This window comes from Mobula birostris, chromosome 6 (genome assembly GCF_030028105.1).
Source record: "Mobula birostris isolate sMobBir1 chromosome 6, sMobBir1.hap1, whole genome shotgun sequence".
In the NCBI taxonomy this organism is placed as follows: Eukaryota; Metazoa; Chordata; class Chondrichthyes; order Myliobatiformes; family Myliobatidae; genus Mobula; species Mobula birostris.
Window position 1 is genome coordinate 120,423,610 of NC_092375.1, and position 18,296 is coordinate 120,441,905.

Here is an 18,296-nt window from a genome sequence, read left to right on the forward strand (position 1 = left end):
GGGCCTGTCACTGTGTAACACTGGGGTACAGTACTGGTGGGGATGGGTCTGTCACTGTATAACATTGGGGAACACTACTGGTGGGGATGGGTCTGTCACTGTGTAACACTGGGGTACAGTACTGGTGGGGATGGGTCTGTCACTGTGTAACATTGGGGTACAGTACTGGTGGGGATGGGTCTGTCACTGTATAACATTGGGGTACAGTACTGGTGAGGATGGGTCTGTCACTGTGTAACACTGGGGTACAGTACTGGTGGGGATGGGTCTGTCACTGTGTAAAACTGGGGTACAATACTGGTGGGGACGGGTCAGTCACTGTGTAACACTGGGGTATGGTACTGGTGGGGATGGGTCTGTCACTGTGTAACACTGGGGTACAGTACTGGTGGGGATGGGTCTGTCACTATATAACACTGGAATACAATACCGGTGGGGATGGGTCTGTCACTGTAATATGGGAACAATACTGGTGGGAATGGGTCTGTCACTGTGTAACACTGGGGTACTGTACTGTGGGGACAGGTCTGTCACTATAACACTGGGGTACAGTAATGGTGGGGACAGGTCTGTCACTGTATGACACGAGTACAATACTGGTGGGGATGGGTCAGTCACTGTGTAACCCTGGGGTACAGTATGGTGGGGATGGGTCAGTCACTGTGTAACCCTGGGGTACAGTATGGTGGGGATGGGTCAGTCACTGTGTAACACTGGGGTATAGTACCGGTTGGGATGGGTCTGTCACTGTTACACTGGGGTACAGTACTGTTGCGGATGGGTTTGAAACTGTGTAATACTGGGATACAGCACTGGTGGGGATGAGTCTGTCACTATGTAACACTGGGTTACAGTACTGGTGGGGATGGTCTGTCACTGTGTAACACAGGAGTACAGTACTGGCTGGGATGGGTCTGTCACTGTATAACATTGGGGTACAGTACTGGTGGGGATGGGTCTGTCACTGTGTAACACTGGGGTACAGTACTGGTGGGGATGGGTCTGTCACTGTGTAAAACTGGGGTACAATACTGGTGGGGATGGGTCTGTCACTCTGTAACACTGGGGTACAGTACTGGTGGGGACGGGCCTGTCACTGTGTAACACTGGGGTACAGTACTGGTGGGGATGGGTCTGTCACTGTGTAAAACTGGGGTACAGTACTGGTGGGGACGGGCCTGTCACTGTGTAACACTGGGGTACAGTATTGGTGGGGACGGGCCTGTCACTGTGTAACACTGGGGTACAGTACTGGTGGGGATGGGTCTGTCACTGTGTAACACTGGGGTACAGTACTGGTGGGGACGGGCCTGTCACTGTGTAACACTGGGGTACAGTACTGGTGGGGATGGGTCTGTCACTGTGTAACACTGGGGTACAGTACTGGTGGGGATGGGTCTGTCACTGTGCAACACTGGGATACAGTACTGGTGGGGATGGGTCTGTCACTGTGTAACACTGGGGTACAGTATCGGAGGGAATGGGTCTGTCACTGTGTAACACTGGGGTACAGTACTGGTGGGGATGGGTCTGGCACTGTGTAACACTGGGGTACAGTAATGGTGGGGATGGGTCTGTCACTGTGTAACACTGGGGTACAGTACCAGAGGGAATCGTCTATCACTGTGTAACACTGGGGTACAGTACTGGTGGGGATGGGTCTGTCACTGTGTAACACTGGGATACAGTACTGGTGGGGATGGGTCTGTCACTCTGTAACACTGGGATACAGTACTGGTGGGGATGGGTCTGTCACTGTGTAACACTGGGGTACAGTACTAGTGGGGATGGGTCTGTCACTGTGTAACACTGGGGTACAGTACTGGTGGGGATGGGTCTGTCACTGTATAACATTGGGGTACAGTACTGGTGAGGATGGTCAGTCACTGTGTAACACTGGGGTACAGTACTGGTGGGGATGGGTCTGTCACTGTGTAACACTGGGGTACAGTACTGGTGGGGACGGGCCTGTCACTGTGTAACACTGGGGTACAGTACTGGTGGGGATGGGTCTGTCACTGTGTAACACTGGGGTACAGTACTGGTGGGGATGGGTCTGTCACTGTATAACACTGGGGTACAGTACTGGTGCAGATGGGTCTGTCACTGTGTAACACTGGGGTACAGTACCGGTGGGGATGGATCTGTCACCGTATAACACTGGGGTACAGTACCGGTGGGAATGGTCTGTCACTGTGTAACACTGGGTTACAGTACTGGTGGGGATGGGTCTGTCACTGTGTAACACTGGGGTACAGTACTGGTGGGGACTGGTCTGTCACTGTATAACACTGGGGTACAGTACTGGTGGGGATGGGTCAGTCACTGTATGACACTGGGATACAGTACCGGTGGGAATGGGTCTGTCACTGTATAACACTGGGGTACAGTATTGGTGGGGACGGGCCTGTCACTGTGTAACACTGGGGTACAGTACTGGTGGGGATGGGTCTGTCACTGTGTAACACTGGGGTACAGTACTGGTGGGGATGGGTCTGTCACTGTATAACATTGGGGAACACTACTGGTGGGGATGGGTCTGTCACTCTGTAACACTGGGGTACTGTACTGGTGGGGATAGGTCTGGCTCTGTGTAACACTGGGGTACAGTACCGGTGGGGATGGGTCTGTCACTGTATAACACTGGGGTACAGTACTGCTGGGGATGGGTCTGTCACTGTATAACATTGGGGTACACTACTGGTGGGGATGGGTCTGTCACTGGATAACACTGGACACAGTACTGGTGCGGACTGGTCTGTCACTGTATAACACTGGGGTACAGTACTGGTGGGAATGGTCTGTCACTGTGTAACACTGGGGTACAGTACCAGTGGGGATGGGTCTGTCACTGTGTAACACTGGGGTACACTACCGGAGGGGATGGGTCTGTCACTGTGTAACACTGGGGTACAGTACTGGTGGGGATGGGTCTGTCACAGTATAACACTGGGGTACAGTACTGGTGGGGATGGGTCTGTCACTGTATAACACTGGGGTACAGTATTGGTGGGGACGGGTCTGTCACTGTTACACTGGGGTACAGTACTGGTGGGGATGGGTCTGTCACTGTATAACACTGGGGTACAGTATTGGTGGGGACGGGTCTGTCACTGTATAACACTGGGGTACAGTACTGGTGGGGATGGGTCAGTCACTGTATAACACTGGGATACGGTACCGGTGGGGATGGGTCTGTCACTGTGTAACACTGGGGTACAGTATTGGTGGGGACGGGTCTGTCACTGTATAACACTGGGGTACAGTACTGGTGGGGATGGGTCAGTCACTGTATAACACTGGGATACGGTACTGGTGGGGATGGGTCTGTCACTGTGTAACACTGGGGTACAGTATTGGTGGGGACGGGCCTGTCACTGTGTAACGCTGGGGTACAGTATTGTGGGGATGGGTCTGTTCCTGTGTAACACTGGGGTACAGTACTGGTGGGGATTGGTCAGTCACTGTGTAACACTGGGGTACAGTACTGGTGGGGATGGGTCTGTCACTGTGTAACACTGGGGTACAGTACTGGTGGGGATGGGTCTGTCACTGTGTAACACTGGGGTACAGTACCGGAGGGAATGGGTCTGTCACTGTGTAACACTGGGGTACAGTACTGGTGGGGATGGGTCTGTCACTGTGTAACACTGGGGTACAGTACTGGTGGGAATGGGTCTGTCACTGTGTAACACTGGGGTACAGTACTGTGGGGACAGGTCTGTCACTATAACACTGGGGTACAGTACTGGTGGGGATGGGTCTGTCACTGTGTAACACTGGGGTACAGTACTGGTGGGGATGGGTCTGTCACTGTGTAACATTGGGGTACACTACTGGTGGGGATGGGTCTGTCACTGGATAACACTGGACACAGTACTGGTGCGGACTGGTCTGTCACTGTATAACACTGGGGTACAGTACTGGTGGGAATGGTCTGTCACTGTGTAACACTGGGGTACAGTACCAGTGGGGATGGGTCTGTCACTGTGTAACACTGGGGTACACTACCGGAGGGGATGGGTCTGTCACTGTGTAACACTGGGGTACAGTACTGGTGGGGATGGGTCTGTCACTGTATAACACTGGGGTACAGTATTGGTGGGGACGGGTCTGTCACTGTATAACACTGGGGTACAGTACAGGTGGGGATGGGTCAGTCACTGTATAACACTGGGATACGGTACCGGTGGGGATGGGTCTGTCACTGTGTAACACTGGGGTACAGTATTGGTGGGGACGGGTCTGTCACTGTATAACACTGGGGTACAGTACTGGTGGGGATGGGTCAGTCACTGTATAACACTGGGATACGGTACCGGTGGGGATGGGTCTGTCACTGTGTAACACTGGGGTACAGTATTGGTGGGGACGGGCCTGTCACTGTGTAACGCTGGGGTACAGTATTGTGGGGATGGGTCTGTTCCTGTGTAACACTGGGGTACAGTACTGGTGGGGATTGGTCAGTCACTGTGTAACACTGGGGTACAGTACTGGTCGGGATGGGTCTGTCACTGTGTAACACTGGGGTACAGTACTGGTGGGGATGGGTCTGTCACTGTGTAACACTGGGGTACAGTACCGGAGGGAATGGGTCTGTCACTGTGTAACACTGGGGTACAGTACTGGTGGGGATGGGTCTGTCACTGTGTAACACTGGGGTACAGTACCGGAGGGAATGGGTCTGTCACTGTGTAACACTGGGGTACAGTACTGGTGGGAATGGGTCTGTCACTGTGTAACACTGGGGTACAGTACTGTGGGGACAGGTCTGTCACTATAACACTGGGGTACAGTACTGGTGGGGATGGGTCTGTCACTGTGTAACACTGGGGTACAGTACTGGTGGGGATGGGTCAGTCACTGTAATATGGGAACAATACTGGTGGGGATGGGTCTGTCACTGTGTAACACTGGGGTACAGTACTGGTGGGGATGGGTCTGTCACTGTATAACATTGGGGAACACTACTGGTGGGGATGGGTCTGTCACTCTGTAACACTGGGGTACAGTACTGGTGGGGATGGGTCTGTCACTGTGTAACACAGTGGTACAGTACTGGTGGGGATAGGTCTGGCACTGTGTAACACTGGGGTACAGTACTGGTGGGGACGGGCCTGTCACTGTGTAACACTGAGGTACAGTACTGGTGGGGATGGGTCTGTCACTGTATAACATTGGGGAACACTACTGGTGGGGATGGGTCTGTCACTGTGTAACACTGGGGTACAGTACTGGTGGGGATGGGTCTGTCACTGTGTAACACTGGGGTACAGTACTGGTGGGGATGGGTCTGTCACTGTGTAACACTGGGGTACAGTACTGGTGGGGACGGGCCTGTCACTGTGTAACACTGGGGTACAGTACTGCTGGGGATGGGTCTGGCACTGTGTAACACTGGGGTACAGTACTGGTGGGGATGGGTCTGTCACTGTGTAACACTGGGGTACAGTACTGGTGGGGATGGGTCTGTCACTGTATAACATTGGGGTACACTACTGGTGGGGATGGGTCTGTCACTGTATAACACTGGGGTACAGTACTGGTGGGGATGGGTCTGTCACTGTATAACATTGGGGTACACTACTGGTGGGGATGGGTCTGTCACTATATAACACTGGAATACAATACTGGTGGGGATGGGTCTGTCACTGTGTAACACTGGGGTACAGTACTGGTGGGGATGGGTCTGTCACTATATAACACTGGAATACAATACCGGTGGGGATGGGTCTGTCACTGTGTAACACTGGGGTACAGTACTGGTGGGGATGGGTCTGTCACTATATAACACTGGAATACAATACTGGTGGGGATGGGTCTGGCACTGTGTAACACTGGGGTACAGTAATGGTGGGGATGGGTCTGTCACTGTGTAACACTGGGGTACAGTACCAGAGGGAATCGTCTGTCACTGTGTAACACTGGGGTACAGTACCGGTGGGGATGGGTCTGTCACTGTGTAACACTGGGGTACAGTACTGGTGGGGATGGGTCTGTCACTGTGTAACACTGGGGTACAGTACTGGTGGGGATGGGTCTGTCACTGTGTAACACTGGGGTACAGTACCGGTGGGGATGGATCTGTCACCATATAACACTGGGGTACAGTACTGGTGGGGATGGGTCTGTCACTGTGTAACACTGGGGTACAGTACTGGTGGGGATGGGTCTGTCACTGTGTAACACTGGGGTACAGTACTGGTGGGGACTGGTCTGTCACTGTATAACACTGGGGTACAGTACCGGTGGGGATGGGTCAGTCACTGTATGACACTGGGATACAGTACCGGTGGGAATGGGTCTGTCACTGTATAACACTGGGGTACAGTATTGGTGGGGACGGGCCTGTCACTGTGTAACACTGGGGTACAGTACTGGTGGGGATGGGTCTGTCACTGTGTAACACTGGGGTACAGTACTGGTGGGGATGGGTCTGTCACTGTATAACATTGGGGAACACTACTGGTGGGGATGGGTCTGTCACTCTGTAACACTGGGGTACTGTACTGGTGGGGATAGGTCTGGCACTGTGTAACACTGGGGTACTGTACTGGTGGGGATAGGTCTGGCACTGTGTAACACTGGGGTACAGTACCGGTGGGGATGGGTCTGTCACTGTATGACACTGGGGTACACTACTGGTGGGGATGGGTCTGTCACTGGATAACACTGGACACAGTACTGGTGCGGACTGGTCTGTCACTGTATAACACTGGGGTACAGTACTGGTGGGAATGGTCTGTCACTGTGTAACACTGGGGTACAGTACTGGTGGGGATGGGTCTGTCACTGTATAACACTGGGGTACAGTACCGGTGGGAATGGTCTGTCACTGTGTAACACTGGGGTACAGTACTGGTGGGGATGGGTCTGTCACTGTATAACACTGGGGTACAGTACTGCTGGGGATGGGTCTGTCACTGTGTAACACTGGGGTACCGTACCAGTGGGGATGGGTCTGTCACTGTGTAACACTGGGGTACAGTACCGGTGGGGATGGGTCTGTCACTGTGTAACACTGGGGTACAGTATTGGTGGGGACGGGTCTGTCACTGTATAACACTGGGGTACAGTACTGGTGGGGATGGGTCAGTCACTGTATAACACTGGGATACAGTACCGGTGGGGATGGGTCTGTCACTGTGTAACACTGGGGTACAGTATTGGTGGGGACGGGCCTGTCACTGTGTAACGCTGGGGTACAGTATTGTGGGGATGGGTCTGTTCCTGTGTAACACTGGGGTACAGTACTGGTGGGGATTGGTCAGTCACTGTGTAACACTGGAGTACAGTACTGGTGGGGATTGGTCTGTCACTGTGTAACACTGGGGTACAGTACTGTGGGGATGGGTCTGTCACTGTGTAAAACTGGGGTACAGTACTGGTGGGGATTGGTCTGTCACTGTGTAACACTGGAGTACAGTACTGTGGGGATAAGTCTGTCACTGTGTAACACTGGGGTACAGTACCTCTGGGGATGGTGTGTCACTGTGTAACACTGGGTTACAGTACTGGAGGGTGGGATGTCATTGTATCACATTGGGGTACAGTACTGGTGGAGATGGGTCTGTCACTGTGTAACACTGGGGTACAGTACTGGTGGGGATGGGTCTGTCACTGTGTAACACTGGGGTACAGTACTGGTGGGGATGGGTCTGTCACTGTGTAACACTGGGGTACAGTACTGGTGGGGACGGGTCTGTCACTGTGTAACACCAGGGCACAGTACTGGTGGGGATGGGTCTGTCACTGTGTAACACTGGGGTACAGTACTGGTGGGGATGGGTCTGTCACTGTGTAACACTGGGGTACAGTACTGGTGGGGATGATTCTGTCACTGTGTAACACTGGGGTACAGTACTGTGGGGACGGGTCTGTCACTGTATAACCCTGGGGTACAGTACTGGTGGGGACGGGTCAGTCACTGTGCAACACTGGGGTACAGTACTGGTGGGCTTGGGTCTGTCACTGTGTAACACTGGGGTACAGTACTGTGGGGACGGGTCTGTCACTATGTAAAACTGGGGTAAAGTACTGGTGGGGATGGGTCTGTCACTGTGTTACACTGGGGTACAGTACTGGTGGGGATGGGTCTGTCACTGTGTAACACTGGGGTACAGTACTGTGGGGATGGGTCTGTCACTGTGTAACACTGGGGTACAGTACTGTGGGGATAAGTCTGTCACTGTGTAACACTGGGGTACAGTACCTCTGGGGACGGTGTGTCACTGTATAACACTGGGTTACAGTACTGGAGGGTGGGATGTCATTGTATCACACTGGGGTACAGTACTGGTGGGGACGGGTCTGTCACTGTGTAACACGGGGGTACAGTACTGTGGGGATGGGTCTCTCATTCTGTATCATTGGGGTACAGTACTGGTAGGGATGGGTTTGTCACTGTGTAAAACTGGGGTACAGTACTGTGGGGATAAGTCTGTCACTGTGTAACACTGGGGTACAGTACTGGTGCGGATGGTCTGTCTCTGTGTAAAACTGGGGTACAGTACTGGAGGAGAGGGGTCCGTCACTGTGTAACACCTGGGGTACAGTATTGTGGGGATGGGTCTGTCACTGTATAACACTGGGCTACAGTACTGGTGGGGATGGGTCTGTCACTGTGTAACACTGGGGTACAGTACTGTGGGGATGGGTCTGTCACTGGATAACACTGGACACAGTACTGGTGCGGACTGGTCTGTCACTGTATAACACTGGGGTACAGTACTGGTGGGAATGGTCTGTCACTGTGTAACACTGGGGTACAGTACCAGTGGGGATGGGTCTGTCACTGTGTAACACTGGGGTACACTACCGGAGGGGATGGGTCTGTCACTGTGTAACACTGGGGTACAGTACTGGTGGGGATGGGTCTGTCACTGTATAACACTGGGGTACAGTATTGGTGGGGACGGGTCTGTCACTGTATAACACTGGGGTACAGTACTGGTGGGGATGGGTCAGTCACTGTATAACACTGGGATACGGTACCGGTGGGGATGGGTCTGTCACTGTGTAACACTGGGGTACAGTATTGGTGGGGACGGGTCTGTCACTGTATAACACTGGGGTACAGTACTGGTGGGGATGGGTCAGTCACTGTATAACACTGGGATACGGTACCGGTGGGGATGGGTCTGTCACTGTGTAACACTGGGGTACAGTATTGGTGGGGACGGGCCTGTCACTGTGTAACGCTGGGGTACAGTATTGTGGGGATGGGTCTGTTCCTGTGTAACACTGGGGTACAGTACTGGTGGGGATTGGTCAGTCACTGTGTAACACTGGGGTACAGTACTGGTGGGGATGGGTCTGTCACTGTGTAACACTGGGGTACAGTACTGGTGGGGATGGGTCTGTCACTGTGTAACACTAGGGTACAGTACCGGAGGGAATGGGTCTGTCACTGTGTAACACTGGGGTACAGTACTGGTGGGGATGGGTCTGTCACTGTGTAACACTGGGGTACAGTACTGGTGGGAATGGGTCTGTCACTGTGTAACACTGGGGTACAGTACTGTGGGGACAGGTCTGTCACTATAACACTGGGGTACAGTACTGGTGGGGATGGGTCTGTCACTGTGTAACACTGGGGTACAGTACTGGTGGGGATGGGTCTGTCACTGTGTAACATTGGGGTACACTACTGGTGGGGATGGGTCTGTCACTGGATAACACTGGACACAGTACTGGTGCGGACTGGTCTGTCACTGTATAACACTGGGGTACAGTACTGGTGGGAATGGTCTGTCACTGTGTAACACTGGGGTACAGTACCAGTGGGGATGGGTCTGTCACTGTGTAACACTGGGGTACACTACCGGAGGGGATGGGTCTGTCACTGTGTAACACTGGGGTACAGTACTGGTGGGGATGGGTCTGTCACTGTATAACACTGGGGTACAGTATTGGTGGGGACGGGTCTGTCACTGTATAACACTGGGGTACAGTACAGGTGGGGATGGGTCAGTCACTGTATAACACTGGGATACGGTACCGGTGGGGATGGGTCTGTCACTGTGTAACACTGGGGTACAGTATTGGTGGGGACGGGTCTGTCACTGTATAACACTGGGGTACAGTACTGGTGGGGATGGGTCAGTCACTGTATAACACTGGGATACGGTACCGGTGGGGATGGGTCTGTCACTGTGTAACACTGGGGTACAGTATTGGTGGGGACGGGCCTGTCACTGTGTAACGCTGGGGTACAGTATTGTGGGGATGGGTCTGTTCCTGTGTAACACTGGGGTACAGTACTGGTGGGGATTGGTCAGTCACTGTGTAACACTGGGGTACAGTACTGGTCGGGATGGGTCTGTCACTGTGTAACACTGGGGTACAGTACTGGTGGGGATGGGTCTGTCACTGTGTAACACTGGGGTACAGTACCGGAGGGAATGGGTCTGTCACTGTGTAACACTGGGGTACAGTACTGGTGGGGATGGGTCTGTCACTGTGTAACACTGGGGTACAGTACCGGAGGGAATGGGTCTGTCACTGTGTAACACTGGGGTACAGTACTGGTGGGAATGGGTCTGTCACTGTGTAACACTGGGGTACAGTACTGTGGGGACAGGTCTGTCACTATAACACTGGGGTACAGTACTGGTGGGGATGGGTCTGTCACTGTGTAACACTGGGGTACAGTACTGGTGGGGATGGGTCAGTCACTGTAATATGGGAACAATACTGGTGGGGATGGGTCTGTCACTGTGTAACACTGGGGTACAGTACTGGTGGGGATGGGTCTGTCACTGTATAACATTGGGGAACACTACTGGTGGGGATGGGTCTGTCACTCTGTAACACTGGGGTACAGTACTGGTGGGGATGGGTCTGTCACTGTGTAACACAGTGGTACAGTACTGGTGGGGATAGGTCTGGCACTGTGTAACACTGGGGTACAGTACTGGTGGGGACGGGCCTGTCACTGTGTAACACTGAGGTACAGTACTGGTGGGGATGGGTCTGTCACTGTATAACATTGGGGAACACTACTGGTGGGGATGGGTCTGTCACTGTGTAACACTGGGGTACAGTACTGGTGGGGATGGGTCTGTCACTGTGTAACACTGGGGTACAGTACTGGTGGGGATGGGTCTGTCACTGTGTAACACTGGGGTACAGTACTGGTGGGGACGGGCCTGTCACTGTGTAACACTGGGGTACAGTACTGCTGGGGATGGGTCTGGCACTGTGTAACACTGGGGTACAGTACTGGTGGGGATGGGTCTGTCACTGTGTAACACTGGGGTACAGTACTGGTGGGGATGGGTCTGTCACTGTATAACATTGGGGTACACTACTGGTGGGGATGGGTCTGTCACTGTATAACACTGGGGTACAGTACTGGTGGGGATGGGTCTGTCACTGTATAACATTGGGGTACACTACTGGTGGGGATGGGTCTGTCACTATATAACACTGGAATACAATACTGGTGGGGATGGGTCTGTCACTGTGTAACACTGGGGTACAGTACTGGTGGGGATGGGTCTGTCACTATATAACACTGGAATACAATACTGGTGGGGATGGGTCTGGCACTGTGTAACACTGGGGTACAGTAATGGTGGGGATGGGTCTGTCACTGTGTAACACTGGGGTACAGTACCAGAGGGAATCGTCTGTCACTGTGTAACACTGGGGTACAGTACCGGTGGGGATGGGTCTGTCACTGTGTAACACTGGGGTACAGTACTGGTGGGGATGGGTCTGTCACTGTGTAACACTGGGGTACAGTACTGGTGGGGATGGGTCTGTCACTGTATAACATTGGGGTACAGTACTGGTGAGGATGGTCAGTCACTGTGTAACACTGGGGTACAGTACTGGTGCAGATGGGTCTGTCACTGTGTAACACTGGGGTACAGTACCGGTGGGGATGGATCTGTCACCGTATAACACTGGGGTACAGTACTGGTGGGGATGGGTCTGTCACTGTGTAACACTGGGGTACAGTACTGGTGGGGATGGGTCTGTCACTGTGTAACACTGGGGTACAGTACTGGTGGGGACTGGTCTGTCACTGTATAACACTGGGGTACAGTACCGGTGGGGATGGGTCAGTCACTGTATGACACTGGGATACAGTACCGGTGGGGACGGGCCTGTCACTGTGTAACACTGGGGTACAGTACTGGTGGGGATGGGTCTGTCACTGTGTAACACTGGGGTACAGTACTGGTGGGGATGGGTCTGTCACTGTATAACATTGGGGAACACTACTGGTGGGGATGGGTCTGTCACTCTGTAACACTGGGGTACTGTACTGGTGGGGATAGGTCTGGCACTGTGTAACACTGGGGTACTGTACTGGTGGGGATAGGTCTGGCACTGTGTAACACTGGGGTACAGTACCGGTGGGGATGGGTCTGTCACTGTATGACACTGGGGTACACTACTGGTGGGGATGGGTCTGTCACTGGATAACACTGGACACAGTACTGGTGCGGACTGGTCTGTCACTGTATAACACTGGGGTACAGTACTGGTGGGAATGGTCTGTCACTGTGTAACACTGGGGTACAGTACTGGTGGGGATGGGTCTGTCACTGTATAACACTGGGGTACAGTACTGCTGGGGATGGGTCTGTCACTGTGTAACACTGGGGTACCGTACCAGTGGGGATGGGTCTGTCACTGTGTAACACTGGGGTACAGTACCGGTGGGGATGGGTCTGTCACTGTGTAACACTGGGGTACAGTATTGGTGGGGACGGGTCTGTCACTGTATAACACTGGGGTACAGTACTGGTGGGGATGGGTCAGTCACTGTATAACACTGGGATACAGTACCGGTGGGGATGGGTCTGTCACTGTGTAACACTGGGGTACAGTATTGGTGGGGACGGGCCTGTCACTTTGTAACGCTGGGGTACAGTATTGTGGGGATGGGTCTGTTCCTGTGTAACACTGGGGTACAGTACTGGTGGGGATTGGTCAGTCACTGTGTAACACTGGAGTACAGTACTGGTGGGGATTGGTCTGTCACTGTGTAACACTGGGGTACAGTACTGTGGGGATGGGTCTGTCACTGTGTAAAACTGGGGTACAGTACTGGTGGGGATTGGTCTGTCACTGTGTAACACTGGAGTACAGTACTGTGGGGATAAGTCTGTCACTGTGTAACACTGGGGTACAGTACCTCTGGGGATGGTGTGTCACTGTGTAACACTGGGTTACAGTACTGGAGGGTGGGATGTCATTGTATCACATTGGGGTACAGTACTGGTGGAGATGGGTCTGTCACTGTGTAACACTGGGGTACAGTACTGGTGGGGATGGGTCTGTCACTGTGTAACACTGGGGTACAGTACTGGTGGGGATGGGTCTGTCACTGTGTAACACTGGGGTACAGTACTGGTGGGGACGGGTCTGTCACTGTGTAACACCAGGGCACAGTACTGGTGGGGATGGGTCTGTCACTGTGTAACACTGGGGTACAGTACTGGTGGGGATGGGTCTGTCACTGTGTAACACTGGGGTACAGTACTGGTGGGGATGATTCTGTCACTGTGTAACACTGGGGTACAGTACTGTGGGGACGGGTCTGTCACTGTATAACCCTGGGGTACAGTACTGGTGGGGACGGGTCAGTCACTGTGCAACACTGGGGTACAGTACTGGTGGGCTTGGGTCTGTCACTGTGTAACACTGGGGTACAGTACTGTGGGGACGGGTCTGTCACTATGTAAAACTGGGGTAAAGTACTGGTGGGGATGGGTCTGTCACTGTGTTACACTGGGGTACAGTACTGGTGGGGATGGGTCTGTCACTGTGTAACACTGGGGTACAGTACTGTGGGGATGGGTCTGTCACTGTGTAACACTGGGGTACAGTACTGTGGGGATAAGTCTGTCACTGTGTAACACTGGGGTACAGTACCTCTGGGGACGGTGTGTCACTGTATAACACTGGGTTACAGTACTGGAGGGTGGGATGTCATTGTATCACACTGGGGTACAGTACTGGTGGGGACGGGTCTGTCACTGTGTAACACGGGGGTACAGTACTGTGGGGATGGGTCTCTCATTCTGTATCATTGGGGTACAGTACTGGTAGGGATGGGTTTGTCACTGTGTAAAACTGGGGTACAGTACTGTGGGGATAAGTCTGTCACTGTGTAACACTGGGGTACAGTACTGGTGCGGATGGTCTGTCTCTGTGTAAAACTGGGGTACAGTACTGGAGGAGAGGGGTCCGTCACTGTGTAACACCTGGGGTACAGTATTGTGGGGATGGGTCTGTCACTGTATAACACTGGGCTACAGTACTGGTGGGGATGGGTCTGTCACTGTGTAACACTGGGGTACAGTACTGTGGGGACGGGTCTGTCACTGTGTAACACTGGGGTACAGTACTGGTGGGGACTGGTCTGTCACTGTCTAACACTGGGGTACAGTACTGGTGGGGATGGGTTAGTCACTGTGTAACACTGGGGTACAGTACCAGTGGGGACGGATCTGTCACTGTATTAACACTGGGGTATAGTACTGGTGGAGATGGGTCTGTCACTGTGTAACACTGGGGTATAGTACTGGTGGGGATGGTCTGTCACTGTGTAACACTGGGGTACAGTACTGGTGGGGATGGTCTGTCACTGTGTAACACTGGGGTACAGTACTGGTGGGGATGGGTCTGTCACTGTGTAACACTGGGGTATGGTACTGATGGGGATGGGTCTGTCAGTGTAACACTGGGGTACAGTAATGGTGGGGATGGGTCTGTCACTGTGTAGCACTGGGATACAGTACTGTGGGGATGGTCTGTCACTGTGTAACACTGGGATACAGTACTGTGGGGATGGTCTGTCACTGTGTAACACTGGGATACAGTACTGTGGGGATGGTCTGTCACTGTGTAGCACTGGGATACAGTACTGTGGGGATGGTCTGTCACTGTGTAACACTGGGATACAGTACTGTGGGGATGGTCTGTCACTGTGTAACACTGGGATACAGTACTGTGGGGATGGTCTGTCACTGTGTAGCACTGGGATACAGTACTGTGGGGATGGTCTGTCACTGTATAACACTGGGGTACAGTACTGGTGCGGATGGGTCTGTCACTGTGTAACACTGGGGTACAGTACTGTGGGGACGGGTCTGTCACTATGTAAAACTGGGGTAAAGTACTGGTGGGGATGGGTCTGTCACCGTGTTACACTGGGATACAGTACTGTGGGGATGGTCTGTCACTGTGTAGCACTGGGATACAGTACTGTGGGGATGGTCTGTCACTGTGTAACACTGGGATACAGTACTGGAGGAGAGGGGTCCGTCATTGTTGACACTGGAGTAATGTACAGGTGGAGGCAGGTAGTAGAATGTATCACTGGGGCAATTGCTTGTCGGGGCAGAGTTGGAAAGTGTGATATCGGGATAAGTAATATAAAAATAGTCCTCTTCGCCCTGAGGGTGCCTTGTTTTCGGTGCAACGTTCCTGTAAACGGCGGAAATGAATAATTGGAAGTCAGCAATCTGTGTGAGTTTATATGGTTTCCAAGTTACTCCCGTTGAAATGTTCTCGAGTTAAGCTTGCAGGCTGAACTTAAAACAACTGCGGGAGTTGCCTACCTTTTCCAGCAGTTTTAGTTTTAACCTGGTCATCTGGTCCACTAAAGAGGGATCTGCTGTCTCCATTCTCATTCAAGAGGAACGATTTCGGTGCAAGCATGTGACGTTGGAGCGGAAGGAGTCCAGCTGGTCGGAAATTCGCTGTAGATGAACAAGCAGACCGCCGGCTTGCGGGGGTACAAACTTACGGAGCGGGGTTTGCTTGGTGTTGTGACTGCCGCCGGTTCTCCGTCCTCGACTCGGTTGCTAACCTGCGCTTGTCAACAGCTGGTTGCTGTAACTGAGTCACGCACTTGGCGTTTGGCTCCGCCCGCGGCGATGATCCTTTCGAGTGATCCTGCCTATCGCCACGTTCCTTCTGCTTTCTTCTTCCAGAGGGGAAAGGAAACAAAAAGGCGCATCATTTTTACATCAAATCTTGCAGCTTAACATTCTTGACAACCATAATCATTGATAACAGGACACAAGTGAGTTCCGACACTGCGAGTCCCGAGCAACGCACAAAATGCTAAAGGACAACAGCGGTCAGGCAGCATCTGTGGAGGGAAATGGACAGCTGACGTATCGGGTCGAGACCCTTCGTCAGGAAAGTTATTGACGAACATTCCTGATTATCTTCATTGTTTAACATTCTTTCGCCCCATATAAATAAAGCTTTTGCCTCCTTTCCACTTCTTTTTAATTCCCGACTCCGGTATTCCCTGCAGCCTAGTTTTAAGACCATGAGATATCGGAGCAGAATTAGGCCATTTGGCCCATTGAGTCTGCTATGCCATTTCATCATGGCTGATCCAATTTTCCTCTCAGCTCCAATCTCCTGCCTTCTCCCCGTATCCCCTCATGCCCTATCGAACCACGAATCTATCAACCTCTGCCTTAAATATACATAAAGACTTGGCCTCCACAGCTGCCTGTGGCAAAGAATTCCACACATTCACCACTTTCTGTTTAAAGAAATTCCTCTTCATCTCCACTCTCAAAGGATGCCCCTCTATTCTGAGGCTGAGTCTTCTGGTCTTAGACTCTTCCACCATAGGAAACATCCTCTTCATATCCACTCTATCAAGGCCTTTCACCATTCCATAGGTTTCAATGAGGTCATCCTTCATCCTTCTGAATTCCGGTGAATACAGGCCCAGAGCCATCAGACACTCTTCATATGACAAGTCATTCAATCCTGGAATCATTTTTGTGAATCTCCTTTGAACCTTCTCCAGTTTCAGCACATCCTTTCTAAGATAAAGGTCCAGACCTGTTCACATGCTCCAAGTGAGGCTTCACCAGTGTTTTATAAACTTTCAACATTACATCCTTGCTTTATATTGTAGTCTTCATGAAATGAATGTTAACATTGCAGTTGCCTTCCTCAACCTGCAAATTAACCTTTTGGGAATCCTGCACAAGGACTGCCTAGTCTGTTTGCACCTCAGCTTTTTGTATTTTCTCTGCATTTAGAAAATAGTCAACCCTTTCATTTCTTTGACCAAAGTGCATGACCATACACTTCCTGACACTGTATTCCATCTGCCATTTCTTTTTCCCATTGTCCTAATCTGTCTAAGTCCTTCTGTAGCCTCCCTACTTCCTCAGAACTATCTGCTCTTCCACCTATCTTCAGCTCATCTGCAAACTTTGCAACAAAGCCATCAATTCTATCATGCAAATCATTGACATATAAGGTAAAGAATTTTAAACTGAACAAAGCAAAAATTCCCCCTGAAGACGCTGCCAGGTGGAAGATCCTCATTTCACTTCTTCCTGCAGCCCACCTGTATCCCTGCTTTGTCCCATTCCACGTGCCGCCTACGGAATTTTGCTGGTGATGCATTTAGGTCCCAACCACCTCGTCCTTTCCCTAGTTCTGCCACCCTGGTCAAATCGGAAACATCCATGGGATCATGACAAATTGCACACAAAATTGGCTCATTGAGAAGAAATCATTGATCTGACCAAATACCTCGAGATGATTTTACAATCAGCTGTGCCTCTGGATACCTTGACATGTACTCTATTTTTAAACATTAACCTTCTTGTGCTGAAACCATTTTCCCATTAAGACAAAGGCATTATTTAGATTTCCAGTAAAATTTACCCAGTGGTACTTCTGAGAAATGAAGGCAAGTATCAGTTGAATTGTCATAAACACAAGGAATTCTGTAGATGCTGGAAATCCAAAGCAACATATACAAAATGCTGGAGGAACTCAGCGGTTAAGGATGTATCTCTACAGACAATATTTCAGGTCGAGACCCTTCTTCAGGAAAGTCGAATTTGTCAGACTGGAGTTGGAAATCTAACAGGTGTGACCTGCACAAATAGGACGGGTTGCACTTGAATCCGAGGGGGACCAATATCCTGGTGGGGAAGTTTGCTAAGGCTACTGGGGAGAGTTTAATCTAGAATTGTTGGGGGGGGTGGGAACTGAACTGAAGAGACTGGGGAAGAGGCGGTTGGCTCACAAATAGAGAAAGCTTGGAGACAGTGCGAGAGGGAGGATAGGCAGGTGATAGAGAAGGGATGCGCTCAGACCGACAGTTTGAGATGTGTCTATTTTAACGCGAGGAGTATTGTGAACAAAACGGTTGAGCTTAGAATGTTGATCAGTACTTGGAGTCATGGTGTTGTGGCCATTACAGAGACTTGGATGGCTCAGGGACAGGAATGGTTACTTCAAGTGCTGGGTTTTAGGTGTTCCAGAAAGGACAGGGAGAG

The 18,296-nt window shown here is 51.8% G+C and overlaps 1 protein-coding gene across 2 annotated transcripts in view; it reads right to left on the minus strand.

Moving 5' to 3' along the window:
* c6h21orf58 (chromosome 6 C21orf58 homolog) overlaps nucleotides 1-18,296 on the minus strand; it is a 207,370-nt gene that overhangs the window by 181,912 nt on the left and 7,162 nt on the right. For both annotated transcript variants that reach the window (XM_072261181.1, XM_072261179.1), the window contains exon 2: nucleotides 15,585-15,949. In XM_072261181.1, coding sequence (XP_072117282.1) covers nucleotides 15,585-15,656 — 72 coding nt within the window. In that variant the 5' untranslated portion in view covers nucleotides 15,657-15,949. The remainder of the gene's footprint in view (nucleotides 1-15,584; nucleotides 15,950-18,296) is intronic.